This window comes from Eumetopias jubatus, unplaced genomic scaffold (genome assembly GCF_037043125.1).
Source record: "Eumetopias jubatus isolate StellerSeaLion01/CBP00866 unplaced genomic scaffold, mEumJub1_p1.0 scaffold_7, whole genome shotgun sequence".
NCBI lineage: Eukaryota > Metazoa > Chordata > Mammalia > Carnivora > Otariidae > Eumetopias > Eumetopias jubatus.
The window spans coordinates 105,647,293-105,674,424 of NW_028274813.1; the positions used below are offsets into that span (position 1 = coordinate 105,647,293).

The 27,132-nt window shown below is 48.4% G+C and overlaps 1 protein-coding gene across 6 annotated transcripts; it reads left to right on the top strand.

Moving 5' to 3' along the window:
• Nucleotides 1–27,132, top strand: SLC24A1 (solute carrier family 24 member 1). Of its 6 annotated transcripts, XM_088024864.1 has the most exons (11): nt 1–1,905; nt 13,451–13,504; nt 14,836–14,956; nt 18,633–18,713; nt 19,786–19,880; nt 23,113–23,224; nt 23,486–23,539; nt 23,642–24,015; nt 24,749–24,838; nt 25,688–25,854; nt 26,883–27,132. In XM_088024864.1, exons 1-11 carry the CDS (start codon nt 1–3, stop codon nt 27,130–27,132), a joined length of 3,303 nt encoding a protein of 1,100 aa, XP_087880990.1. The 6 variants fall into 6 exon arrangements, with proteins under 6 accessions (XP_087880990.1, XP_087880988.1, XP_087880989.1 ...); XM_088024862.1 differs by having other exon boundaries at nt 13,451–13,508; nt 14,846–14,956; nt 23,113–23,566; nt 23,660–24,015; XM_088024863.1 differs by lacking the exon at nt 23,486–23,539 and having other exon boundaries at nt 13,451–13,508; nt 14,846–14,956; nt 23,113–23,308; nt 23,660–24,015.

The window sequence follows — 27,132 nt, forward strand, 5'->3', positions numbered from 1 at the left end:
ATGGGGAAATTGATCAGAATGGGAACACGGGAGAGGCGGTTACTCCGGCCAAAGCGGCTTCATTGGAATCGCCTCTTCTTCCTGTTGGGAATGTTGATCATCGGTTCCACCTACCAGCACCTGAGGAGCCCCCGGGGCCTCCCCTCATTGTGGGCAGCAGTCTCCTCCCAACACCCTGTAAAACTGGCCAGCCGTGACCTCCCTAACAACAATATGATGATGGTGAGCAGTGACCCTCCAAGAGCTAGCTCTGAAATGGCGGGTGACACACGGGTGCCCCAAACTACAGTGGGCAGGGGTGAGGCAACACCTGGCATAACAATGGAGAATACCCCCAATCCACCCAGAAGGACAGCCAACATCACTCCAACAATACCCAAGAATAACCACAGCCTAACAGCTGCAGACACAGAAAGAATGAAGGAAGACACCACAATCACACCCAGTAGAGTACTGAATCACTACACCCCAACTTCAAGCAGGCCAACGGTAAAGAATCATACCCCAACAACATCACCCAGGGTAGAAATGCAGAGCTATCACCCAACTCAGGCTGGGAGAAAGGTGATGAAATATACCCCATCTCCACTTGGTAGACTAGTAAGCACTTATGTCCCATCCTCACTCATGACAATGACAGAGAGCCATGGGATCACCCCCAGAACAACAGTGAAAGAGAGTGAAACTATGACAACCACCAAAATATTGGAGACCAACCCCTCTAAGAGAATAGTAGAGGAAACCACCCCAACTACTCTCAAGGGAATAATTAATAAAACGCCAACTTTCCTGATAAATGACATAGAAACAAACATCTTGACTTCTCCAAGGAGTATGACGGAAGAGAACACCCTGACTACCCCCAGAAGAGTGGACAATAACAGATTGACTAAGCCCTGGAGGTTAGTGGGAAAGAACAAGCTGACAATGCCCCTGGGAATGGGCCTGGAGCACACCACAGCCATCTCTGAGGGGCAAGTGACAATACGCACCACCACAGCAGGCAGTGGCCTAACAGAAACCAAAGCCTCTACCGCTACTTGGAGTATTAGTAATCCCTTATCTGGAACCAGTGTGTCAACCAACGGAATGTCCTCCGCCACCTTCCGGGGGCTGGCAAAGAAATCTTCCATGGTACCCAGGCCCTCATCACCCTCCAAGGTCAGGGCAAATCCAGCCATCCAGGTCCGTCACTGTGTGTTTGTGGAGCCAGCCCCAGCGGTGCCCCCTGCTCCCTCCCCCAGCCTGACAACAGCTATGATCCCAGAGGCACCTAGTTCCAATCCCTCAGCGCTGCCTCCTGGCTGGCCAGACCTTCCCTCCAAGGCAGAGTACCCCCCAGACTTGTTCAGCATAGAGGAGCGGCGACAGGGCTGGGTGGTCCTGCACATCTTTGGCATGATGTACGTGTTTGTGGCCTTGGCCATCGTGTGTGACGAGTACTTTGTCCCAGCCCTGGGTGTCATCACAGAGAAACTGCAGATCTCAGATGATGTGGCAGGTGCCACCTTCATGGCTGCTGGAGGCTCTGCCCCTGAGCTCTTCACCTCCCTCATTGGTGTCTTCATCTCTCACAGCAATGTGGGCATTGGTACCATCGTGGGCTCTGCTGTGTTCAACATCCTCTTTGTCATCGGCACCTGTGCCCTCTTCTCCCGGGAGATCCTCAATCTCACATGGTGGCCCTTATTCCGTGATGTCTCTTTCTACATCCTTGACCTGATAATGCTCATTCTCTTCTTCCTGGACAGCCTCATTACCTGGTGGGAAAGCCTGCTGCTACTGCTGGCCTATGCTTTATATGTGTTCACCATGAAGTGGAATAAGCAGCTCGAGGTCTGGGTGAAGGAGCAGCTCAGCAGGAGGCCAGTGGCCAAGGTCATGGCCCTAGGGGACCTCAGCAAGGTAAGGACAGGCTGGCTCAAATTTCTGTAGCCCCTTTGGGGTAAAAAGATGAGGGGAGAGACCAGTGACTGTAGAATGGAAATTGCTGGGTCAGACCTCAAGAGATGGGTGCTCTGCTTCCCTTTGCTATTCATTCAACATTTAAAGTCCTATTCTTTGTCAGGTGCTTGGCAAGAGTGACCTTGGCTCAGCTCCCAACCATCCAACGGTTATTATTACGATCCACCATTGGCAGTGGCCTAGTGAATTTAAAGCACTGTTCAAGGTCACACAGCAAATAGGCAGTGGAGCCAAGATTTGAACTTGGGTTGGTCTCACTGGGTGTTTGGAAGTGACATTTGAGCTGGGCTTTGGAGAACATCCAAGGAGTTATCAGGCAGGGAAAAATGATAATCTCTTCCATGTGCATGGTGTTTAGGGTTCATCTAGCACCTTCTCTCTCATTTAATCCTGTTTGTTCACATTCCAGATTTGGAGCTAGTGGCTTGGATGGGGTCTGACAAGGTGGAAGTTTTTTGTCTTTGTTTTGATTTTGATATGTTGGATATATCCAATATATATTATATTTTGATATATATTTTGATATATTGGAGATGAGAGCTCCACTCATCCGCTGACAAGCTAGCCTTGGGTGCAGGGCCCTCTCTCTTGTCGAGTGGAGGCCAGATATCAGAACTCCAACCCTGAGGCTTTCTCTTGGCTACAGAATTCTTTTTTAAGAATATCTCTGCCCCTGTGAGGGACCTTCCTTCTAAGTTCATTGCATGGCTCAATAACCCTCAAGATAAGATTAAAGTGGGGAAGTGATCTCTGAAAATTCATCTCAAAGTTTTTGTTCCTTGACTCCAAAGTGAGGTACCCTAGGGAACACAGACCCTGTTTCTTTCCTGCTTCTAAAGGGTGGGTTCGGGCAAAGGTTGGCTCTCAGCCTGCCTCTTTCATGTCTCAGAGAAGCCACTGGTGTGGGCAGAATTTTGCACGCAAAGAATGGAAGGACTTAGCTACTTAATCCAGAGCGGTTTTGATGAGTGGGCAGAATGGAGACCAAATTCAGCAGCGTGTCTGGGAGATATATGATGCAAGAGAGATGAAATGTACTTCCTTTCGGATTTTTGAGATGATGTGGTATTCTCGCTGGAGCATAGAAGTACAAGTCAGGAAATCTGGGTTCTAATCTGATTCTGCCTCTAACTGACAGTGTGACCTTGGATGGGTCCCTCCCTTCCCTTCTCTGGCAGAAATGACAGAGTCCAACTAGTCACCAAAAGGTCCTGTTTAACGATCATCGTCCAAGTGAGTTTCGTTCTAGCTGGCCCTACACAGTGGTTATTTGTCTGGTCTGGTCAACTGAGCACCACCTGCCATATTTGCAGATGGCCACCAAAGAAGAAATGTCCTATGCAAGGTTATACAGCCAGCAGGTATCAGAACCAGAATGGGAACCCAGTATCCGAATTCCCCATTCAGTGCTATTTCCTGTCAGCCTACTGCTCCTTGAAGCCAGAAGCTTCAAAAAGAAAGGGAGGCTCAGAGCATTACATCATTTAATATGAAGAAAGAAGGGCCTCCCTCCAAATGAAGTCCTCAGGGCCTTGCTGAGGGTGGCCATGAAGCCTGGCACTCTCCTCTGAGAAAAGCATCTAATGCCTTGGTGTACATCAGGCCAGCAATTTTCAAAATGCCTCTGATGTGCCTCCCGGTCATTATCAGTAATTCTGTTTTTATTTAAACTCTACAAATTCTAAATTTTCCATTTTGCGAGGACCAGACCATCAAAGCAGAGCTTGTGAAACAAGTGAAGCATAATCATGATTTCAAAGGAGAATTTATAACCTACTTAAGAGACTCTTCTAGGGCATTAGTAGCAGCTCTTGGCCAACCAGTGAGAGCGGTGCCGATCACAATTCTGTTCTTATTTGCTGAAACAGATCCAGTATGAATTTTAATTAACAGTGTTATTGAAAAAAAAAAACCAAAGAGGTTGAATTACTGGCTATACTTGAAAGTCAATCTGTATTTATTTAAAATTAAAAATCTAGGGGTGCCTGGCTGGCTCAGTCAGTGGAGCATGTGACTCTTGATCTTGGGGTTGTCAGTTTGAGCCCCATGTTTGGTGTAGAGATTGCTTAAAAATAAAATCTTTAAGGGACACTGGGGTGGCTCCCTTGGTCAGGTGTCTGCCTCGGCTCAGGTCATGGTCCCAGGGTCCTGGGGTCAAGCCCCGCATCGGGCTCTCTGCTCAGTGGGGAGTCTGCTTCTGTCTCTGCCTGCCACTCCCCCTGCTTGTGCGTGCTCTCTCTCTCTCTCTCACAAATAAATAAATAAAATCTTTAATAAAAGAAAAAACCTATAGTTAGTACTTTCCAGCATTAACAACTCCTTACTAAAAATTAGTCCAAATAATAAGAACTGTGGCTATTTTGAAATGGTTTTTAAAATATCTGGATTTGGATTTCACCTCCGGTGTCTAAAAGCCAGAGAGAGAGAGGGAGAGATGGAGAGAGAGAGAGAGAGAACTGTCTTTGCTTGTATCTTTATGTCTGTGTTTTGCTGGCCACCACCTATGATCTGGTTAGAGGGAGATAGATTGTCCTGCACTTCACTAATAGACTGAGAGCAAGCCATTCAGTTTTGAATTCATGAAACAATTCTCTGGAAATCCAATTGTTGATCTAGTAAACTGTGTTGGCATTCATTTTTGCAGTTTATGCAAGAGTGTGTCCTCACCCCTGTAAACTGTTTCACTTTAACATGAAAATAAACGTGCCTTACTCTCTCACTCCTGTTGATATACTGATTCACACCTCTCCTTGATTAATGGTTCCCCTCTTTGAGCATCACCCCAGGAAAGTAGGGGGCCTGGGAAGCGGCTTATTCAATCAGCCATGCTCTGAAGTGAAGAAGTCAGAGAGAAGTGGGGCATAACCAGACAGAGTGGTAGGAACCAGGGAGGGAGGCTGGGGAGGCGAGGTCAGAGCCACAGGTGCTCGAGAAGTCTAAGCAGCAGGAAGAGAGATGGAGGACAGTGTGAGCCAGCTCCCTCTGGAGAGAAACAGGAACAGGAAAGACATCTGGGCCTCTCCCTTCCTCTGTTGCCAGCCTGGGGTGAGGTGTGGAGGGGTAGCTACAGCATCAGGCTCATCATTGCCACTGCTTGGGGAAACACTCTTTATATCTCCCAAAGAGGTGAGCCTGGGCTCTCGTCTCTAGCAGGAGGTGCACAAGTATGTGGTTCAGTTTCCTCAGGAAACCCTAACAGTTCAGGGGCTCCACTGTAGAGAGAGAAAGGAGTGGGGAGGGAATCCTTACTTATGGAGGGCCTATTCCATACATATCTGATCTCAACAATTTCTCACAAAAGCCCCACAAGGATGGATTGTAACCTCCATTTTGCAGATGAGGAAACTGAGGCTCAGAGAGGATCATTAACTCATCCGTTTCCAAAGCTCATTGGTGGTTCTCACCACTGGCACGTGAAACTGTATTTCTGGGTTTTAACCCAGGCTCCACTGCAAACTGCCCCTGTTGCTCTGGGCAAGTCAGTGCAATTCAACAAACCTTTATCAGTAAGTGCTTAAATGAAAAGCAGTGTGGGGAAAAGATTGTGTCCCTTCCAGTAGAAGGGACAGGCACAGACAAGAGTAACTGCAATAGAACAAACCCTATACAAAGTGCTACGAAGTCACTTTACTTTCCCACCTTAGGTTGCTTATCTATAAAGGGAGTGCGATGATGATCTCACGTAGGGGTTGGCAGACTTCTACGGTAAAGGGCCAGACAGTGAATATTTCAGGCTTTGCAGGCCATGCAGTCTCTGTCACAACTCAGCTCTGTTGTTGTAGCATGAAAGGCACCACAGACAATACACCAACAGACAGGAGCGGCCACATGCTGTTTTCCCAAGTACAACATCCTTTTTTTTTTTTTTTTAAAGATTTTATTTATTTATTTGACAGAGAGAGAGAGACAGTGAGAGAGGGAACACAAGCAGGGGGAGTGGGAGAGGGAGAAGCAGGCTTCCCACGGAGCAGGGAGCCCGATGTGGGACTCGATCCCAGGACCCTGGGATCATGACCTGAGCCGAAGGCAGACACTTAATGACTGAGCCACCCAGGCGCCCCCCAAGTACAACATCCTTGTAGGTCTTCTATCTGAACAACTTGGGGATGAGAGCAGCAGAGAATGATTCATTTTCTTCCTGAATATTTACCCAACTGATATCTGTAGAGTTTCTGAGCTGGAGGGCCTTTCACTTTACTTTTTATTCTGCTCTGACAACCTAGAATTGGGATAAAGGTTTTTTTTTGGGGGGGGGGCGGAAATGATTCTAATCAGAATTCACTGAAGAGCATTTCTAGAAAAAATAAAATGGTGTAGCATCAGACATGGACACATAGTAACAATTTTAGAGTCTCTCTTTTGACACTGGCTGAAAAAAAAATCAAAGCTAAGCTATTTTAGATAACATTGGTCAAACTGGCATGTATTGGTTTGGGATGTCTTCTACAACCCCTATTATTGACTTGCTCTGAAACTTTATACCTGTGTATAAAGTATACCTGAATATAAACTATACAACTCTCAGTGTATTTATTGTAGCCCCAAATGATAAATATCTGACTTGTCTTGACCATGCATAATCACAGAAAGTCAACAAACAGCAAAGCTGATGCACTGGCCTGGCTTAAAAAGCTTTATCTATCTGTGGTTGAAGCACCACAGGCCTTTCTTTATAGAGAGAGCTCCCAGCTTAGCTAGAAAGACCAGCCATCTGCATGAGATGCTGATTGGCAATATGGTCAGAGGGGCACCAGTGGTAAAAAGGGATCCAAGGGGGGAGGGGAACAAGCCTATTTTGGATCCTTTTGGGTCCCTATCCACATCATGCCCTCAAGAATACTTCAGAATGTGAAACTCTGGAGAAAAGTCTGCCATTCTTTCCTCATATGCATTGGGGGCTGTTTTTGGTTTGTCTGTTTTTTGTTTTGTTTTTCCCCAGCAAGGTTTTTTTTTAATTAAACCAACCAACATGACCCTCCAAGCAGACAAACCAGGTGCCTCCTAAGGGGGCCAGTCCTTCCCTTTCTAGTCAGGGTTGACATTTATTCCAAGGGCTTCTATCAGTGGCCTGTATAGCCAGCTACCTACTGTGGAGACAGCAGGGTTGTGGACAGGAAGCCCTGTGAACAGGAAGGCCTCTCCAGCATCTGTGGACCCCACTCATGCTAGGCTGCAGGGAATCCACTAAGCTCCCAAAGAGCCCCTCCTAGCCTTGGCTGAAGGGTTCCCAACTTTTTCTTTCTTTCTTTCTTTCTTTCTTTCTTTCTTTCTTTCTTTCTTTCTTTCTTTCTTTCTTTCTTTCTTTCTTTCTTTCTTTCTTTCCTTCTTTCTTTCTTTCTTTTTCTTTCTTTCTTTCTTTCTTTCTTTCTTTCTTTCTTTCTTTCTTTCTTTCTTGGTAATATTCACACATTTTTATTTTATTTTTATTTTTTTAGATAGGCCCTTCACCCATCATGGGGCTTGAACTTACAACCCTGAGATCAAGAGTTACATGCTCTAACAACTGAGCCAGCCAGGTGCCCCAGGGTTCTCTCCTTTAATCCCTTGGATAGTTAGCTTCCTCCCAGTTGTCAGAAAAAGATGATAAGAGTAGAATTCTCAATTTTAGGGGTTTTTTTCCTCATAACATTTTTTTTAGTGTTCACCTGTTAGTTGGTGCTAGCAGATGACAAAATGAATGAATAAGAAACAAATGAATATGAACAGAAAAACTCAAACACCTGATCATGCCTGGTCCAATAGCTTGTTGTTTCCATGGATGCATGTGTACCTGTAATTGAGATTTTACATGCATTCATGCCACACAGTAATATTTTCTCATAGTGTATATGATGGGATTAAATATGAAATTAGATATTGATGGTGTTCTACAAATAACAGCATGATTTCTAGATGCTCTGCCCCCTGAATAAGTTGGAAATATAAAACTAACCTTATTTAGTGTGGGGGAGTGGGCATATGGATGCTAAATAAGTAAAAAGATAATTTCAGAGAGTGACAAGTGCTGTGAAGGAAATAAGCGTGCATATGGTGGAGAGGGACTGGAGGTGGTAGGCCCCCTTTAGCAAGGGAGAGCAGGAGAAGCCTCTTGGAGGGAGAAAGGTCCAAATAGAGATCTGCAGAATGAGAAGAGAAACCACCCCGTGCTCCATGGGTAAGAATTCTGGAAGAAGAAACAGCATTTGCAAAGGCTCCGAGCCCGGAAGGAGCTCAGTGCATTAGAATAAAGAATTGGAGGCCAGTATGGTCAGTGAGTAAGGGAAGAGTGGGACAAGGTAATGCTGGAGAGGTGGCTTGTGGGGCCCTATGGGTCAGATACGGAGTTTGGATTTTAACTGAAGCTCAGCAGGGAAGGAAGTGAGGAAGAGCCATATTCAAAAGGTTGCTCCTAATTGCTGTGTAGAGAAGGAACTGTAGGTGTGCAAGGGTAAAAACAGGGAGTCCAGTTAGGAGGCTGTCGTGGGCATCCAGCAGGTATATCTTTGAGAGACGTTTTGAAGGCAGAATCATCTGGACTGGTGATGAAGTGGATGTGAGGGTGAGACAACAAGAGAAGTCAAGGATGCTGCCAGGTTTTTGGCTTGAGCAGCAGGGTAGATGGTGGTCCCACCCAGTGAAAAAGGGAAGACCCAAGGAAGAACAGGTTTAGGAAAACTCAAGACTCTCCACTCAGGAATGATGAGTGTGGGTGCCTATGTCCCCTCCAGGTGGATATGTTTAGGAGGCAATTGCCCACATGGGCCTGAAGCTCAGAATCAAGGTCTGGGCTAGAAATAGAAATTTGTGAATCACTGACAATGTGTGATAATTAAAATCGATGACCGGTTGAGAGAGAGAGAGTGGGGGTGGGAGGGGGAGGCCCTAGGTTTGTGCCCTAAAGAACTCCAATGTTCATTCATTCAGCAAACATTTATTGAATCTCTTTATATGAGGCCCGTGTAGGGTCTGGGGTTACAATGAGAAAAAAGGCACAGTCCCAAGTCCTTGATGAGCTCAGTCTAGCAGAGTGGGAGTTGATCCAGATTTTGTGGGGCCTGACACTCTTTATGAAAAAGAATATAAAACTATTGGTACAAAAATCAAATACAAGGTCTTGGAAAGTGTTTATGTAGGGGAGACATGGGCCTTGGAAATTAAGCTTCACCGGCTCCATGGTAAATCCTCCTCAGTGGGGAAGACAGATAAATGAAATTGATGTGCAATGGTGTAGGAAAGCGCTAAGGGATTTAGTACTGCAGAGAGTGGACATCTCAGCAGACCAGAGAGTCAGGGAAGGCTTCCTCTGGGAGGCGATGTTTAGCAGAATCTTGAAGGACAAGCAGGGGGTGGCTGACTGAAGAAGGGGTAAGAATTCTCCTGGGCTTGTGGAGAGGCCAAGGGAATGAGACACCATGAGATCATAGCTGCACTGTCCAGTATGGTGACCACTACCTACATGGAGCTACTCAACTCTTGAAATGGGGATAATCTGAACTGAGATGTGCTGTAAGTATAAAATATACACTGGGTTTCAAAGGCTTAGTATGGAAAAAAAAAAGGGCAAAATAGCTCATTGATATTTTTATATTAATTATATGTTGAATTATAATATTTTTGGTATATTGGGTTAAAGTATATTATTCAAACTAATTTCACGTGTTTCTTTTACGTTAGAAAATGTGGCTACTGAAATAGTTAAAATTATGTGTGTGACTTGCATTCTATTTCTCTTGGACAGTGCTGGACTGAGGTACGAGGAGGCTGATAGGTGCTCAGCTAAGGAGTCTGGACTCCCTTGTGAGGATAGTAAGCCCCTAGGGTGTGGGGGAGGGACATGATCTGTGCTTTGTTTAGAAAATCACTCTGGCTGAGGGATGGAGAATGAACTAGAAGAGGAATAATCAGGAGTCAGGGGGGTGGTTTGCAGGACTGTAGGCGGGAGAATGGAGAGATGAGGTGAAATTTGAGGACTTTTAGAAACTAGGTCTGGGGCGCCTGGGTGGCTCAGTCATTGGGCGTCTGCCTTCGGCTCAGGTCATGATCCTGGGGTCCTGGGATCGAGCCCCGCGTCAGGCTCCCTGCTCGGGAAACCTGCTTCTGCCTCCCTCTCCCACTCCCCCTGCTTGTGTTCCTGCTGTCATTGTCTCTCTCTCTCTGTATAATAAATAAATAAAAATCCAAAAAAAAAAAAGAAAGAAAGAAACTAGGTCTGACAGCTAATTGGATGTGGGCTGTGAAGGAGAGGGAGGAATTCAGGTAGACTTCTGGGTTTCCGGCTTAGACAAATGAGTGGATCAGAGTGCAAGACTGTAGTCAGGAAAGGGCTAGTGTGAAGAGTCCCCTACTAGAGTATAACCTGGGTGAAGGCAGGACTCAGACCAGGGATTCAGTAAATATTTGTTAAATGAATGTTAAAAAAAAAAATCACACACTAAAATATGTGGTTCAGGAAATGTGTCATGGATGGTCTAGAAGGGGAGAGGTCAGTGATTGACTGCTACATCAATGGGAGATAGAAACTGGAAGTCAGGAGGAGGAGCCCCCTGAGGGACTGCCACATTTGCCATCACAGGTTCCCATGAATGGCTACAAGGGGATCCCACTGCTCAACCTCAGCAAGATACATCACAGGTGCTGGGGGCTTTGGCCGGCAGGAAGACATCCTCTTTGGTTTCCTCAGCCCCTTTGCTACTTTTCATGTGGAGAAGGAGAAGGTGGGGTGATGAGGCTGAAGAAAGAGGAGGGGCAATGGATTGGGGTCAGAGGTGGATGTGAAATGTGTTTGTATTAAGGGCATATTCTGAAAGCACTTACTTGCTGGGACTGCTACCCATAATAGACCCATCATCCACATCTAAATGGAGATGAACATTCATGTCCATTTACCTAAAATGTCAATAATTTGAAACAGAGCCACTAGGGAATAGAGATTTCACCTCATTACCTTATTTATGCTTGGGAAAAGAAATGTGAGCTAGTAAACAACCACCACAACAACATCTAATGGGGGTCAGGAGATCAGAGTTCTGACAGTCTCTGTGAGTGTGGGCAAGTGGCACACGCTTTCTGCATCTCTGTTTTCTCATCTATCCAAGAGCAGTAATAATACTAACCTTGTCTGCTTCATGGAGTTAGTAGTCTTGGATGAGAAACCGAATGTGAAGGGCTTCAGAAAATTAGAAGTACATGCTGAACTCAGAAGATATTGATGGGTGCAAAGAATGATGAACTCATAGAGAAATATTTTGGCTTGAGTACATCTGATAGCAGAAAAATCATTGGGCATGTGCATCATGGGGCAAAAGTCAATCTCTCCTGCCCCTCTGTGGACAGAACTAGCTACCCCAAAGGGCAGCCTGGCTCCTCACAGTTTTTTGCCTCCAGAAACTCAATGGGTGAAGGTTGGACATGATAAACGTGAGATGGCCGGACCAGCAGGGATTGGTGCCATAGCCTCCAGTATACCAGTAAACTTACCCGTGTGTCATGAAAGAGTCGGGGGATTTGTTCAGAAAAACAGCAGTGTTCCCTGCATATGCAGATGGGTTATTTCTGCTCTATTTCATTCATTTGCATATTCATTGGTTCATACATCTGTTTATTTAATTCATTCAGCAATCTGCGTCCAGCATTCAAACCTCCCCCATCCTTCGAAGCTTACTCAAATTCTACCTACTTCAGGAAGCCTTCTTGTCTCTCCCACCACTACACCCTCATCTACGCTTCTCATTTCTTGAACCACGTTCTGCTTTGTCAGCATTGGTTCCAGTTCCTTTCTGGACATAGAACCCGTGTCCGCAACATCTTTGTATCCTGACAGCACTAGCACACTGACCTATAAAGGGCAGGTGCTTGGGGAAGTAAGAACTGAATGAATGAACAAATTGGGTGGATGGGAGGGTGAGGAGCCCTGGCTCAGGCACTAGTTTTCTTTATTTTCTGAGTTGAAACAGAGACAGAGTATAGAACGTCCAGTTCTAGTTCTGGCCACAGAGGCCAGAGTGGGGAGGTGAAGACAGTTTTGGGGGGCAACTATTGGTGACCATGTTGCCTGAAGATAGCACTGGAAGCTACTTAGGAATAGCTACTCGTTCAGCTCGCCTTTAGTGAGCACCTACTATGTACAAGAAATGTGCTGCAGGTTAAGGGAACAGAGATGACTGTATCGAAAGTTCAAAAAAAAATCGCGTCTAGCTGGGTAGACAACTGACATAGGTCAAAAGTTAAAAAATGATTCTTTTAAAAGTTCAAATGGCACTATAAAGCAGTAAATGCAAGGTTGAAGGCTAGTGGTCCAGACAATAAGTACTGTGGGTTTAATGATTCTTCATTTTAGATTTTTCTAGGGCTGTCTCATTTCCCAGCTGGCTGCCCTGCAGCTTTCCCCAGGACCTGAGTGCTTACTCGATCATAGAGCCAAGTTTTGGTAACAAAAAAATGTGCTCACTGTTGTTACACAGCTTTTGAGGAGAGAGGTATCATAGGGAGCTGGAGTGAGGGTGTGGGAGTAGAAGGGGTCATTCAGGAAAGCTTTATAGAAGAATTCACCCTGAATTTTCTGAAAAATTGGTAGACATAGAGGAATGGAGAAGGCATTTTAAGCCGAGGGAAGAGTCGTGAACAAGGGTCCAGCAGTTGGAATGGATTGGGGACAGTCAGAGGACAGTTCATTCATGCCTCATTCAACAAATGTTTATTGAATCTTGTGAAGTGCCCAGGAGTGTTTTTGTGCTGGACACACAGTGGCAAATGAAGTAGGCAATCTGCCTTCAAGATGCTAGGGGGCAGTTAATTTACGGGTATGTTTGTTAACAATGTTAGCAATGTTTGTTAACACACAAATAAATTGAGGAAAGCGCTATGGAGGAAAAGAACAGGAATCTATAAAAGAGAATGAGACAACACCTTAGCTCCCCAGAGGAAGGTGACGTGTAAATGGACACCTGAAATGTGGGGAGTGAGGGAAGGAGGGTGCCAAACGTGAGAGGAGGGGCCCCAGGATGAGGGTTTCACAGGCGTAGAGAGGATGGTGCCTTTGAGGGACTGAAAGACGGGTTCCTGGACTGTAGACAGTGGACACGTTTGACTGGGCCTACGGTGTGTAGAGGGAAGCCAGACCGTGAAAGGCCAGGCTGGGGTTTGGACGTGGTAAAACATCTTCTGAGAGCAGGTTATCTTTTTTTTTTTTTTTCCAAGATTTTATTTATTTGTTCGACAGAGACAGACGCGGCGAGAGCAGGAGCACAAGCAGGGGGAGTGGGAGAGGGAGAAGCAGGCTTCCTGCCGAGCAGGGAGCCCGATGCGGGGCTTGATCCCAGGACCCTGGGACCAGGACCTGAGCCGGAGGCAGCCGCTTAACTGACTGAGCCGCCCCGGCGCCCGAGAGCAGGTTATCTTTGGGTGTGTTTCTGTGTTCCCACCTGAGGGTTCCCCGGAGAGAGAGGGAAGTAGAGAGGGAGAGTAAGGGTCTCTCCAAACATCTTGTGATTCCTGTCCCTGTTTGCAGCCAGGCAATGGAGCGGCTGCGGTGGATGAGCTACAGGAAAACAAGAAGCTAAAGGTGGGTGCCATGTGGAGTCGGCTCAGCAGGGACACTGCGGGGTCTCGGAGGACAGCCATAGCCCTGAGGCACTGTGGCCTTGATGTTGGGGATCCTGGGCCGGGTTCAGGCTTGGGAAGCTCCTGGGAGTGCTCCCAGGATGAGCCAGTGAAGGAGCCAGCTCCTTTGCCAGAGGGACTGTTGCCTCCAAGGTGGCCTTGGAAGAGGTGCTTCTTTGGGAGCTAACTCCAGGATGCCACTGCTTGCTCTGCCACTAACTTGCTATGTGAGCTTTTGCATCTGTAAAATGACTGTGGAGTAGCCGAATTCAAGCCTCGACTTTTAGAATTGATCTAAAAGCCTAATTACCTGTGGCTTTGGAATGCTTCAGAAATAAGAGCAGCATAGCAGGGGCACTGGGAGTAGGGGGGACTGAGGTTTCTGAAAAACTGTATCTTAGCTGCCTTTTGCCGGTGGGATATTTGGGAAGAACTATGGGAACCTCAGGAGAGGCTGGGGCCTGAATGACATCTTCCTCATCCAAAGAAAACCCCCAGGCCTGTTGTGAAGTACTGTGTTACCACAGCCAACAGATGGCAGAAGAGTTCAGCTCCAGAGGGATGGGGGATGGGGGTCGGGGGAGGGAGGGAGGGACTGAGCCAGGGTTGGTCCGTCTCGGGTGTGCCTTTTGTAAATCAGATGATATTTCTATGTGTGTCACATCTGGGTATCTGCACATATAGATGTGAGTATGTGTGTGCCTATGAAGGTCTCTTGAAGCATCTGTGGGTAGGAAAAAAAGGAAGGGAACTGGGAATCCACAGTCCTGAGTGCTAGTTTTGAGTCTTTCATTTACCTTGGATAAGGTACCTAGCCTCGTTCAGTTTTCATTTCCTTTTCTGTAGAAGGGGATCACAGCCTTGCTTTTCCGGGGCTGGGGCAATGATAAAGCATGATGACGCTTTGTGGGCCGTTAAGTGTGCCCATGCACAGTGGGTCTGTGTGTGTGGTGTGTGGGTGAGTGTGTGTTTCTGTGAGAGTGTATTTTCAGGGAAGGACAAACCCTAGTTAATGTGTCATGCTTCGCACACATCGTCTGCTCCCTGTTGAGACCTTGGGGGGATTATTCCGCATGTAGAATTAGCCAGTCATGGAAGAGTGGGGGGAGGCTGAGAAAGAAAGCAGTGTAACACTGCTGATGGAGGTGAAAGGAGAGGGGAGGCCAGGATGAGGCTCCTGTGCTTTGTTCTGACTTCCAAGGGAGGGGAGCAGGGTTAGTGAGGCCCTCGTGTGGCTCTTCCCCTGGCTTGGGCAGGGGCCCACTGAGGCCTGTGTGGCTCTCCCCTGCTCAGCTCCCAGCAGTGCTCCCTGCAATGCTGACCCGAGCGAGCAGCCCGGCCTCTCTGCACAACAGCATCATCCGCGGCCCCATCTACCAGCTCATGATCCACAGCCTGGACCCTCTGAGAGAAGGTAAGCAAGGCCTCCCCAGACCTGCGTGGTCTCCTGTCTACTCCTTCCCTCCTGCGGCTGGACAGAAACAGGGGCCTGCAAAACTAGGAGGCAGTGGGGAGGACGATGGCAGGGTGGGGAGTCGGGAGCAGAGGAGAGTTGGGGTGTGGGGTCAAGAGTCTGGGAGACAGGGCAGAGAGAAGACACAGGACTCGACAGGAGCTAAGGTCCGTACGTATCCACATCCCATGACTTCCTTGTCTCCGGGTCCCCTCCTGTAAAAAGAGGTCACCTGTAGTTAGCAAGGCCGTGAGTGCCGTGTGCCCTGCTCTGGTCTATGTTGGGGTTGCCCTCAGTGACTTCCCTACGAAACCCACCACCCACAAGTTGGCTCCAGTATCCCACAGCATCTCCAGCCAGGCAGTTTGGTGCAGGCTGACTGGCCAGGGCCACTGCTGGGGGTACCTCCTATAGGGCCCCACAGCCCAGAAGCTCTGAGTGGTACCTCCCTGTGCTCTGTGTTGAGCTCTGGAGTCCTACGAAAACTGCTAAACCCCTCTCCAGCCAGGAACCCCAAAGGAGCTGCCAGGACCACTTCTGGGTTGGTAGGGGGCCAAAGTGAAGTGGGGCCTGATGTCTAACTTGACGAGTGATGGGAGTAGCTGAGCTTCTCACCATCCGTCTTACCAAGTCCTGCCTTCTGGCCCCCTTCCCCAGAGGGCTGAGCTGAATATGACACCAGAGACTGACTCGTGAGCATCAGGAAGCACCCGGACTTACCTTTCTGGCTCAGGGACAAAACTTGGGGTGGGGTGGGGGGCTCAGAAATTTCCTCAGGCCCTGCAGATACAGTATTGGGTTGTTGGGTATTTAAAAGGGTATTGGACTGGGAAAAGCAGAGACAAAGACGAGATGATCAAGTCTTCCTCCAAAAATCCTCAGTTGAGCCTCGGCAGACATTGAGAGAGGGAGGCCACCCCCAAGTATCGGTGCCCCTGGAGTTTTGAGAGTGGAGTTTGCAGCACCCAGCAGCCTGTGGGTGATCGGTGCTGGGGGCATGCCTGGCCTGGGGCATTGAAGGAAACTCCGTCCCTGGGTTGGCAAAGTCCAGAAGATAAAGATCTTCCCCTGAATGGGACCACAGGCCCCCCTGCCTGGGCCACTTCTGTGACCAGCAGCTGACCTACTTGTCCTAACAGGATTATGTGATGGCCGGGCCAGGCCCAGGTCAGAGGAGATTGATACTAAGTAGGAGATGATCCAGCTGCGCTGAGAGTAGAGAGGCCATGTGAGGAAATGAGCGCTGGGTGAGCCAGCGACAGTCCCAGTCCCAGGAGGACGAGCGGGCTTCGTACATCGTGGGCACATGTGGCAGCCATAGAAAGGACCCTGTGGCCAGTGCCTGCTGATACGCTCTGGGCTCTGAGATGAAGTCCTGCTCAGAGAGGCCAACTCTGATTCTACACCCCGAGGCCCCATCCAGGAGGCACTGGGACCTTGCTGAGCAGTGACAAAGGCCTTTGTTCCTAAGACTTTCCAGACACACGTTTGTGTTTCCATCTGCTGGTTCCAAATGGTTCTCCAGATGTTTCCACCCTTTCCAGGTGTTCTGGCTCTTTTCACAGAGTCTATGTGTGGTCTGAACTCGCCCCTGCCCTGTGAAAGGGCTTTTCTCCAGGACCCTATGCCTTTTATGGTGATTTCACTTGGATGTGTGTGTATGCATGAGAGAGAGGAGAGGGGACCAGAAAGAGGCCCTGCAGCTGACCTGCTTTCCTCAGTGGTGTGGGAAATGAGAAGTTAGGGTGTGTGAGGAGGGGTCCGAAGGAAACAGGGGGACTTGGTTTTCCTTGCCAGCCCCTCTGACCCAGAGTTAGCCGATGGTCTCAGTGCCAGCCCTGGAAGCCGCGGAACTCTCCTGTGATAACAGCAACTCTGTGTTGCTCCACAGAGGACTGCAATGCTCCATCCGTGCCAAGGGGGCACTGAAGTTGTGTGGATGAAGGAGGCAGTGGAGGGCCCGCTTCTGGACTTCTCGGCTCTGGGCCCTGACTCGGACCTGTGGGGCTGGCCCACCGGGACACTTTGAAGGGCCTCACGTGCCCAAGGGGTGGCTCTGCAGGATGGAGCCTCTTGCCAGAAGCAGCTGCAGCTGAACCAACTCTGAGAGTTTAGGAGACAGGCCAAAAGGAGGAAATTCCAGGCCTGTTTACATTTCTTGCCCATCCCGGACCCAGGCAGCGTTTGGTCCCCGCGGTTTTCTGCGTTGCACCTTCTCAGTCTGTCTGTGTCAGGAACCAGAGGATCTCCAGGGCCCCTTCTGACTCGAACCCTCTGGAGTGCGGGGCCCCTTCAGAGTTGCTTCCTGGGTGGGGCAGCTGCTCTCAGGCACTCACTTCACCCTCGTTGTAGCGAATGCTTATGTAGTGCTTTTAGGTGCCAGGCCCTGTTTTAAGCACATTCACGGATAAATTTATTTATTCCTTTAACAACAACCCTGTAAGATTTTACAGAGGAAGAGTCTGAGGTACAGAGAGGTTAAGGAATCAGTGGGCTAGGTCCTTGGCTAGCAAGTGGCCGCACTAGGATTCAAACCTGCTCTTCTGGCTCCAGAATCCCGGCTAACCTAGCAAGACTTAATTGTACCAGTTAAAGCATTCTTATTTATTTTGTCTCATGGACCCCCACATCAGTGCTCTGTGCGTATCACGACGTTGCCTTTTTAGAGGGGGACACGGAGCCTTAGAGAGGGTATGCAGGCTTCCCAAGGTCACCCAGTGCTCACAGGGGAGAGCCAGCCTGGGCTCCAGAATACATTCCACACGGCCCACGTTGTTTTGTCACTTGTGCCATTGTCCTCACCCTCCGGGGCCACATGGCCTTGGGGAGGACCCTGATGGGCCCCTGCACCTTAGTCTCTGTGCCTCCACCTTGAATTACCACGTAAAGCACGTTTTGAAAGAGATTGCCCTCCTCATTTTTCTTGCTTCACTGTCAGAGCAGCTCTATTGTGTACACAGTGCTCTGTAGGCTTCTGGCAAAGTGTGTACACTTTGTGTACCTGCTTGGGCTCCAGGTACCTGGGGTCAGAAAGGGTGGGGCAGGGAGCTTGGTGGTCAGCTATTTCCCCTTTCTGGCCAGAGAAGGAGGTCTCACGAACACGGCCACAGGTAGTGCTCCTGGAGCTATACAGCAGAGCTTCTGGTAGATTCATAGAAAGTGAGCTGCTAAGGACCAAACAGATAATCTAATTCACGGATGGCAAAAATATCTCCCTGCCATTTTTTGTCCATTCCCTGCTCATTGCAGACATCACTGATCAGTCATGGCACCTCCTCCTACCAACCTTGGGTCAGAATCCTCCTCAATCTAGTGCTCCAACAGCCATCACTTGAACTCATGAAGGAAATAAATCCTATTTGTTGCCTCCGAGTCCAACCATGTCATTTTACCAGAAAGGAAATAGGTTTAGAGAGAGGAAGTGACTTGCCTAAGGTCACAACCAGTTAGTAATGATGCAGGGGATTTAAGGTGAAAGTTTGGGAAATGCACAGCATGAACAAGCCTAGTAGGACCAGCATCCAGACCACAACTCCCAGGCCAGCCTCCTCCCACCCACTTCAGCTGTTCCCGCTGCTGTGCTGACCAGCCTAACTGCAGGGTCCCGGGTAAGATGTGTTCCCTTTCTCATTTGCAGCCCGCCCCTCCAAAGACACGGAGAGCTTGAGTCAGGAGGCCAAAGCCAAGCCTCACGCTAACGCAGAGAACAAACCAGAAGGTGAGAAGATGACGAGACCGCTGGGTTTCCTCCTGCCACCTTCCTCCCTCCTGTTGGCCAGGGGCTGGGGCCTGTTTCCTGGCCTCTCGGAGCCAGTGAGCTGGAGCGATGATCTGGTGCCACATGCCGGCCTCCTCCTTCCAGTGTCCTCCCTTTTTGCCGGGGTTGCTGGCCTGAGGGAGGCCCTGGACAGCTCCCTGCACACTCTGCTCTGATGGGGCAGGCCGGCCACCCCGGGGTGTGTGTGTGTGTATATGTGCTTGAAGTCCCTCTTCTTTTTCACTACATCTTGTCCCGGAGGAGACTCTATTGGCCTCTATTTCTTCTTCCTGTCACTTCTACACAAGGACAGTGCTGTTAGGGATTGGTCTGAGACCAGCAACCCCAGGAGGGAAGGACACCAGGGGTCCAGTGATACAGAAGTGCAGCATCCCTGTGGCAGCTGGGGTGGAGGGAGTGAGAGAGCTACTGGCCGGTGGGTGCTGCACAGCACACCAGGCCTGCCGAACGCGCTCAGCATCCCTTGGAGGGAGGGAGAGCAGTCGCCATTCTCCCCATTCTACAGACAGGGAAACCCCAGCTGAGAGGTCGAGTGACTTACCTAAAGCCGCAGAGCCAAGAAGTGAGAGAGCCTCTTCCTAAACCCGGCGTTCCGGGCTTTCCGAGTGTCCCTTCCCTGCAATACTATTTCAAGGCGTCCAAGCTGCTGTCTTTGAAATCACCAGGACCCTTTCCACGGAGGTGGTGGGGGGAAGGGTCAGACCTTGAGGGCGGGGGCTTTGCTGTCTTCCTGGTCCCTGTTGCCCAAGCTGCTCATAGGATGAAATGCTTGGGAGTAGAGGGGGAGCAAGGATGGCCACTCCCAGCCGTGCTCTTATCCGCAGCTGTCTCTGTGGACGGGGCAATAGCAGCTCATATCACAACACGTTACTTTTCCTTTCGACAAGAAATTCCCCAAACTTTCTGAGAAGCTGAGGTGGACAAGGGCGATGAGCCCCTCACACTAGCCTCTGGCAGCCGCCCTCGGAACCTGGCACACTTTTCTGACCTATTCCGTGTTTATCCCTTAAAGAGGAGGAGCCAGCCCAGCTTCCTGCGGTCACAGCCCCCCCAGCCCCCGCTCCAGATGTCAAGGGGGATCAGGAGAAGGAAGACCCCGGCCGTCAGGTAGGCACCAGCCTCTTCCTAGGTGGGGAAACTTAAGAGGCCCAGGGAGGGACTTGCTGGCCCCAAATCCTTCCTTCTTGAAGGTCTGAAATGCTGTTTGAGGTTCATTCCTCTGAGGTAAGCATGGCCCTTTCTGTGAAGATCACGTACCTCATGGGGCCAGTTAATTCACATTAACACCTCAGTATGAGTGACATACTATATACGAGACTGTGTTGTCAACTGTCACGTGCTGTAAAAACATAAGGAGTCACTCTCAGGGGGCGCCTGGGTGGCTCAGTCGTTAAGCGTCATGATCCTGGAGTCCCGGGCTCGAGTCCCACATCGGGCTCCCTGCTCAGCGGGGAGTCTGCTTCTCCCTCTGACCCTCCCCCCACTTGTGCTCTCTCTCCCTCTCAAACACATAAATAAAATCTTTTTTTTTTTTTTTAAAGGAGTAACTGTCGGGGGGTCTGTCAGAAACTAGGGGGCAATAAGCCATGCAGCAGGGAGGGTTGCTGGATCCATGCCTTGGAACCCCTGAGGGTTGTCTACAGGGCTTCCGGAGTCCTGCCGCCGCTGTCTTAACGGCCACACAGCCTCTTCTTCCACCACGCTCCAGCCAAACTGGGCTCCTTGTCTCTATGTTTTTCTACCTCCAGGCCTTGGTTTCCTCCCCTTCAGGATACCCTTTCCCCTCTGCCTTCATGTCCCTCTCACCCACCTCTCCAGGCCACTCTTCATGCCCCCGTGGCCATCGAGCTTCCCTGATCCCCCCACCCTCTCTATGATGAATGAATGCCCATTGTACTCAGTCCCTGTCTCAGGGCTCCTATCACTGCCTTCCCCATGCTCTATTTCGGAGTCTCTCTTGTTCTCCTACTAGGTGGTGAGGTTCCTGAGGGCAGGATGCACGTCTGAGCTGTCTGTCTCTCCCACAGAGATGCAATGCCTGCATGCACAACTGTGCTCAGTAAGGGTTGAGTAATGACAGTAAAGAAACATTTAGTTTACAAGTTCCATCCCTGTTTTTTTCTGCTTGACACAATTATTATCTCATCCTTAAGCCAGCAACTTTGGGTTTAGTGTCTAAGACATCTTGATGGTGTCATGAATGTCCTGAGTAGCCCTACCATTACAGCCAGCTCAAGCGAAAGGGACTAAGAGGGTGCAGAGGTACCTCCTGGAATCCCAGGGCAAGATCAGTCTCACAAAGAACTGCACCTAGGCCTGAGCAGACATCTGTGACCCTAGTGGCTTCTCACTCTCTGTCTTGCTCTCCCTTAGGTCCCTTTCTCTGTGTGCAGGCTTTATCACCCAGCTTCGTCTGGCAGCCTGGCTTCCTTTGCTTTCTTATGGGCACGCACAGCCCTAAACCCTGACAAGGGGCCTTCAGTCCACAGGGGGATCAACCAATGACTGGCTCCCAGTCTCAGGAGAGAGAGAATCTCTTCAAGCTAGGTCCCAGGTCAGGGATCCAGCCTGTGTCCAATCAGCTGTGGCAGGAAGTGGCGGGGTGCTTTGACTCCAACATGGAAAAAAAAAGAGCCACCCGTTCAGAGGGTGTTAGGTGTGACAGTTCTCAGAGAAAAGGGTGCAGGCTGGGCGGACACTCCCATACCTATGGATTTAAATGACTTGTCATCTCCTCCAGGAAGCCTTCTCTCCCGATGGGGTTGGGGGAGGGAGGGCAGGAATTATTTCAGACTAAAATCTGCTCATTGTTTCCAATTCAAAGCACAGGCCTCATGAATATTAATTATTGACTACTACATCGGGGGTTTACAACTCGGGTTGCATATAGAATAATTTGAGGAACTTTAATCAATGCCCAGACCTCACCCTCAACCAATTAAGTTAGAGTATCTGGGGTGGATCCTTGGGCATGAATGTTTTTAAAGCCTCCAGGTGATTTTAATATGCAGCGGAGTTGAGACTCACTGAGCATCCCTTGGAGGTTGCCTGTGTCATGAAATTTGTTATAGATGAGGACATACTCCATGGGCACACAGCCCAGGTCATTTGCTCAAGGGACTGGCCAGGCATGTTGTTATAGGATAGTTGGGTTCCTAATCTGTGGACACTCACAATCAGTGGCTTTTAGATTACATATGGAGTCAGTCCCTGGTGCCCAAACACTGGTCTGCAAGCAGATGTATTAGGACCCCTTGTGAGTATGTTAGAATAGATTCCTGGCTTCTCATCACAGCGATTCTAATTCAGTTGGTCCAGGTGGGGCTCAGACATCTGTATTTCTTTGATTTTATTAATTTATTTTGCAAATTGTATTTCTACTAAGCTCCCCAAGCTACCCAGCTTTGAGAACCAAAGATCTCATTCAGTCTTGGCAATTGCAAAGCAGGGTAGGTTGGTGGTTAAGAGGCTGAGAGTTGGACTATCCATATTACAAGGCCCAATTTTATCGCTTACTAACTGTGTGAACAATGGGCAGGTTATTTAACTACTCTGTACCCTAGTTTCTCCATCTGTTAGATGGGCTTAATTCTGTCTATATCATAAATTAATTGACTCATGAAACACACTAAGTGCTACTATTATTTAAGCCACTTAGCATAGTGCCTGGCACATAGAAACCCCCAGAAAGTAGGTGTTATCATCATCATTTTATACATATAAGGTAATATGATAATTTAGGAGTTTTAGTAGACGCAGCAATGTAGCCACCAAAAGATGTGCCATATTAGGCAACATTAATGGAAGCAGGTATCTAAGAAAGGGAGGTGATAGTCCTATTCCACTCTGTGTGGTGTTCTGTGTTCAGTTTTTGAAGCTTCCTCGTGGGGTATAAACTTCACTAGAGTGAGTTCACCAACATGGGGAGGAGTCTCCAGGCCATAGCATGGAAAGATGGAAGGACCTGGGAATCTCTAACTCAGGGAGAAAAGCTGTTTTGTGGAAGAGTGATTAGCTTTGTTCTGTGTGGCTCCAAAGAGCCAACCTATACACAGGGTAGAACCTTGTTATAAGTCTGGACTTTAATCAGAGTTGTCAAGATGCAGAAGCCACCTGAGGTGGTGAGTTTTCCATCCCTGAAAATGATCAAATAAAGACAGGACAACCACCAGGTGGGAATGTTGGGAAGGGAATTTTGCTGAACGACCGTACTAGTTTTCTCCTCATATTCAAGTTTTTAGATCCATTCTGAGAACAACAACAACAAAAATGGGGACGAACTGGGAAGGAAAACAAGCAGATCAGTTATTACACACTATCTGTTGCCTTTGGATTGCAGGAAGGAGATGTGGCTGGAGCTGAGAGCACGGGTGAAGTGATAGGTGAAGAGGCTGAAACTCCTGATAGAGGTGAAAACGGACAACAAGGTGGAGATGAAACTCAACTGGAAGGTGAAGGTGAAATTGAAGCAGAAGGAGAAGGAGGTGAACATGAAGGTAAAATCGAAGCAGAAGGAGGAGAAAGTGAACATGAAGGTGAAATCGAAGCAGAAGGAGGAGAAAGTGAACATGAAGGTGAAATCGAAGCAGAAGGAGGAGAAAGTGAACATGAAGGTGAAATCGAAGCAGAAGGAGGAGAAAGTGAACATGAAGGTGAAATCGAAGCAGAAGGAGGAGAAAGTGAACATGAAGGTGAAATCGAAGCAGAAGGAGGAGAAAGTGAACATGAAGGTGAAATCGAAGCAGAAGGAGAAGGTGAACATGAAAGTGAAATCGAAGTGGAAGGAGGAGAAGGTGAACCTGAAGGTGAAATTGAAGAAGGAAAAGGCGCGGATGAATATGATAGTGAAGATGAACTCCTAGCAGAAGGAAAAGTAACTGATGAAGGTGGAGGTGAGCTCCAAGCAGAAGATGGTGAAATGAAAGCTGATGAGGGCGAAAATGAAGAGCAGGAACTCAGTGCTGAAAGTCAGGGTGAAGCCAAAAGTGATGAGAAAAGTAGAGATGGTGAAGGGGGAGGTGAAGGAGGTGGAAGTGAAGATGAAGACGAGGAGGAAGATGAGGAGGAAGACGAGGAGGAGGAGGAGGAGGAGGAGGAGGAGGAGGAGGAGGAAGACGAGGCGGCAAATGAGGAGCCTTTGTCCCTGGAGTGGCCCAAGACCAGGCAGAAGCAGGCCATTTACCTGTTCCTCCTGCCCATTGTGTTCCCACTGTGGCTGACCGTGCCCGACGTCCGGAGGCTGGTGAGTGTGGCCAGCTGTGCCCCAGGGAGGCTGTGGAGTCTCTAGGCACTCTCACACAAGAGGTGAGAGGACGGGGCAAACTGGCTTGGCAGGGCTCAACCAGAGACTATCCGGGATGCACCTTGCAGCTCCAGAAGGGACCACATGCCTAGGGGGACGTCCCGGTAGGCGTGGGAGGCCCTAAAATGTGCTTATTTCCATCACTATAAGCGTGTGAACTAGTACCTCAACTCCTATTGTCAGTTTCTTGATTTTAATATGGGAATAATGCCAAGCTCCCCCCCGCCCCTCACAGCGATATTCTGAAAACATAGGGGGAAAGTATTATTTCTCCCCAGCATTCTCATTTATAGGGAAAGCTCTGACTAACATGCTCTACCCAAAGGCCATCCATACTCTACCTCGAGGTTCCGAGGTGCGTAGAGCAGCAGGAGGTTGTAGATACCACACCAAACACCTAGACCAGTCTGATTCTAGGGCAAGCAAATAGTTCTCTTCAGTTTGGTGACTGCTGAATGCCCTGCTGGCCGGACTCCCTGCGGGCCGCCAACTCCTTCCTTCCCCAGCCTCCTCCGGGTCTTCACTGGAGATCCAGATCTCAGCTGACCCATCTCCAGACCCTCTCCATCACTCCCCTAGCAGGTCCTGTCACTGATTCTGGGGCTCCCTCGGAAGGGTCAAAGACCTTTAGCCTCTGCAACTTATTTCTCTTCCTTTTCAAACTTGCCAACAGGAGTCTAAGAAGTTTTTTGTTCTCACCTTCCTGGGATCCATCATGTGGATAGCCATGTTCTCATACCTCATGGTATGGTGGGCTCACCAGGTGAGTGAACTAAATCCTGCATCAGCGGGTCCCAGGGACACTTTTTTTTCCTTCAGGGTGAATGTCCAGTACCCAGGCAATGGTGAGGCTCAAGTGAATTTGTAGTTTCTACATTGTTTGTAAAGGCTCAAAAGTTGACTTTTCATTTCAGTGAGTATAGTATTTTCAAGTGTGGGTCTTGTCTTACAGTCATGCTGCAGCCTGACATAGAAGGCCCTTCACAGTCTGACCCAGCTGACCGTTGCTTATTAGCCTTATTCTGAGCTTTCTCTGTCATGCATGCCCCGCTCCCCTCCACCTGGTGACGTTGTGCACACTCATGAGAGCAAGCTCAGTTTTGCCTTCTTTCGGGCATTTAGTCAGTCTTCCTCTGAGTGTCCATGGCTTTTCTGTTCTGCCTGGGATTGCTGGTTACAAGTTTTTCTCTTTCACTAGGCTGGGAGTAGGGTCAGTGTTGTGGGCTCATACTTCTATCTCTGGCCTCTAACTTAGTTCCTGGCACATAGCAGGCGTCCGTGGTTCTGGAAATGGAAACATGACATGAACAAATCTTTGGAGGGGCAGTTCTTTTGGGAAGGTGGAGGTGTTGTAGTTGGAATGACAGTGAGAGGTGGTATTAAAGATAGACTTGTCCAATTTAGACAAGAGCTGCGTCATTCCCTGAAGCCTGGAGTAGGGGCTCTGCTCTTCCTCTGTGTGGCTCATCTCTCCCAGGCTAAAGGAGTGTGCTGAGCTCTGTGGAAAGGGGTTGGGTTTGTACAAAATAGCATGTGGTTGGTGCTTTGAAGAGCCTCAGATTTTTTCCCCTTGCTGTTGCCATGGTTTCTTATCACTGTAACTTTTTACCAGGTTGGTGAAACAGTAGGGATTTCTGAAGAGATAATGGGCTTGACGATCCTAGCGGCAGGCACGTCCATTCCCGACCTCATCACCAGTGTGATTGTTGCTCGGAAAGGCCTGGGAGACATGGCTGTGTCAAGCTCTGTGGGCAGTAATATATTTGATATCACCGTGGGGTGAGTGGCAAAGTTGCTTTCCAAGGCATATCAAGTATGACTGGAAAACACTGTGTTGGCTCTGTTGCTAGTTTTCTGCTTCATTATTTATATATGGACTAAAAGGGCATTTATATTATTAGTGTCTACGAGGCAGCAAAGTGTCCTCCCTTCATTCGTCACAGCCAGATGGGATAATAGGGCAAAAATGCTGCCTGAAATGTAACCGAGTAGAATTTATAGATGAATTGAAAAACAAAGTCCACCAGATTCATTACCAAATACAGTCAAATGCTCTGCTCACTGACCTCTAAGGTGGTGGAAGTGGGGTTGGAGGGAGCAGTGACTCAGTCTCACTTCCTGATATCTTTGCTCCTTTACATTTGGGCTCCTGCCAGCTCTGAGGCTCTAAAAGCATTTTGTCTAAACAAGCAAATGCAGCATCCTCCTGTACCCCTTCTCTCACCCCCTCCTCCCAACTTGTCAGAGCAGAACCTCTGGGCTATTTGCATTTCCGCAGGCGTATCCCAGATTTGGGTAGTGGCTTTGGTTTCTTTAATTTGAATTTGTGTATGTGTGTGTGTATGGTGGGGGGGTGTGGAGCACAGGATAGCCCTGATCATTGAAGAATTTAAAGACATGTTAGCCTGAGATAGGACTTACATAAAAATTGTGAGATTAGAGAGTCAAACATCAATCCATCTGGGTTCCTCATAGGCACGTCATGAATTATGGAGAAAAAAACCCCACCTGGATCCAGAAAATTTCAGTTTTAATCTAGGGTCTTCTAGTTATTAGCTGTGAGTCCTTGGGCATGTAATTTCAACTTCCCTGAACTTAAGTTTCCTCATCTGTGAAATGGGGCTAATATGTTCTGTTCTATTTCATAGGCTTGTGTGTGTGTGTGTGTGTGTGTGTGTGTGTGTGTGTATAAAAATAAGTGCTTTATAAATTGTAAAATACTGTTTATGTATGTGGGATTATTATATGTATGTAGGATTATTATATTATAAATTAAGAATATTCACATTGTTTCTTCAATCTTGCAGCCTGCCTGTCCCTTGGTTGCTCTTCTCTTTCATCAATAAATTACAGCCTGTTCCAGTCAGCAGCAATGGCTTGTTTTGTGCAATTGTTTTGCTTTTTCTCATGCTCTTGTTTGTGATCTCTTCAATTGCATCGTGCAAATGGAGAATGAACAAGATCCTGGGCTTCACAATGTTCCTCCTTTACTTTGTATTCCTGATAATCAGCGTGATGTTAGAAGATCGAATCATTTCCTGTCCTGTATCTGTCTGA

Excerpts from the sequence above, each read along its gene's own strand:
- SLC24A1 (XM_088024862.1), top strand. The coding sequence starts at position 1 with ATGGGGAAATTGATCAGAATGGGAACACGGGAGAGGCGGTTACTCCGG. Across the intron at positions 1,906-13,450 it reads CCCTAGGGGACCTCAGCAAG|CCAGGCAATGGAGCGGCTGC; the intron begins GTAAGGACAGGC and ends CCCTGTTTGCAG. Across the intron at positions 14,957-18,632 it reads CCTGGACCCTCTGAGAGAAG|CCCGCCCCTCCAAAGACACG; the intron begins GTAAGCAAGGCC and ends TCTCATTTGCAG.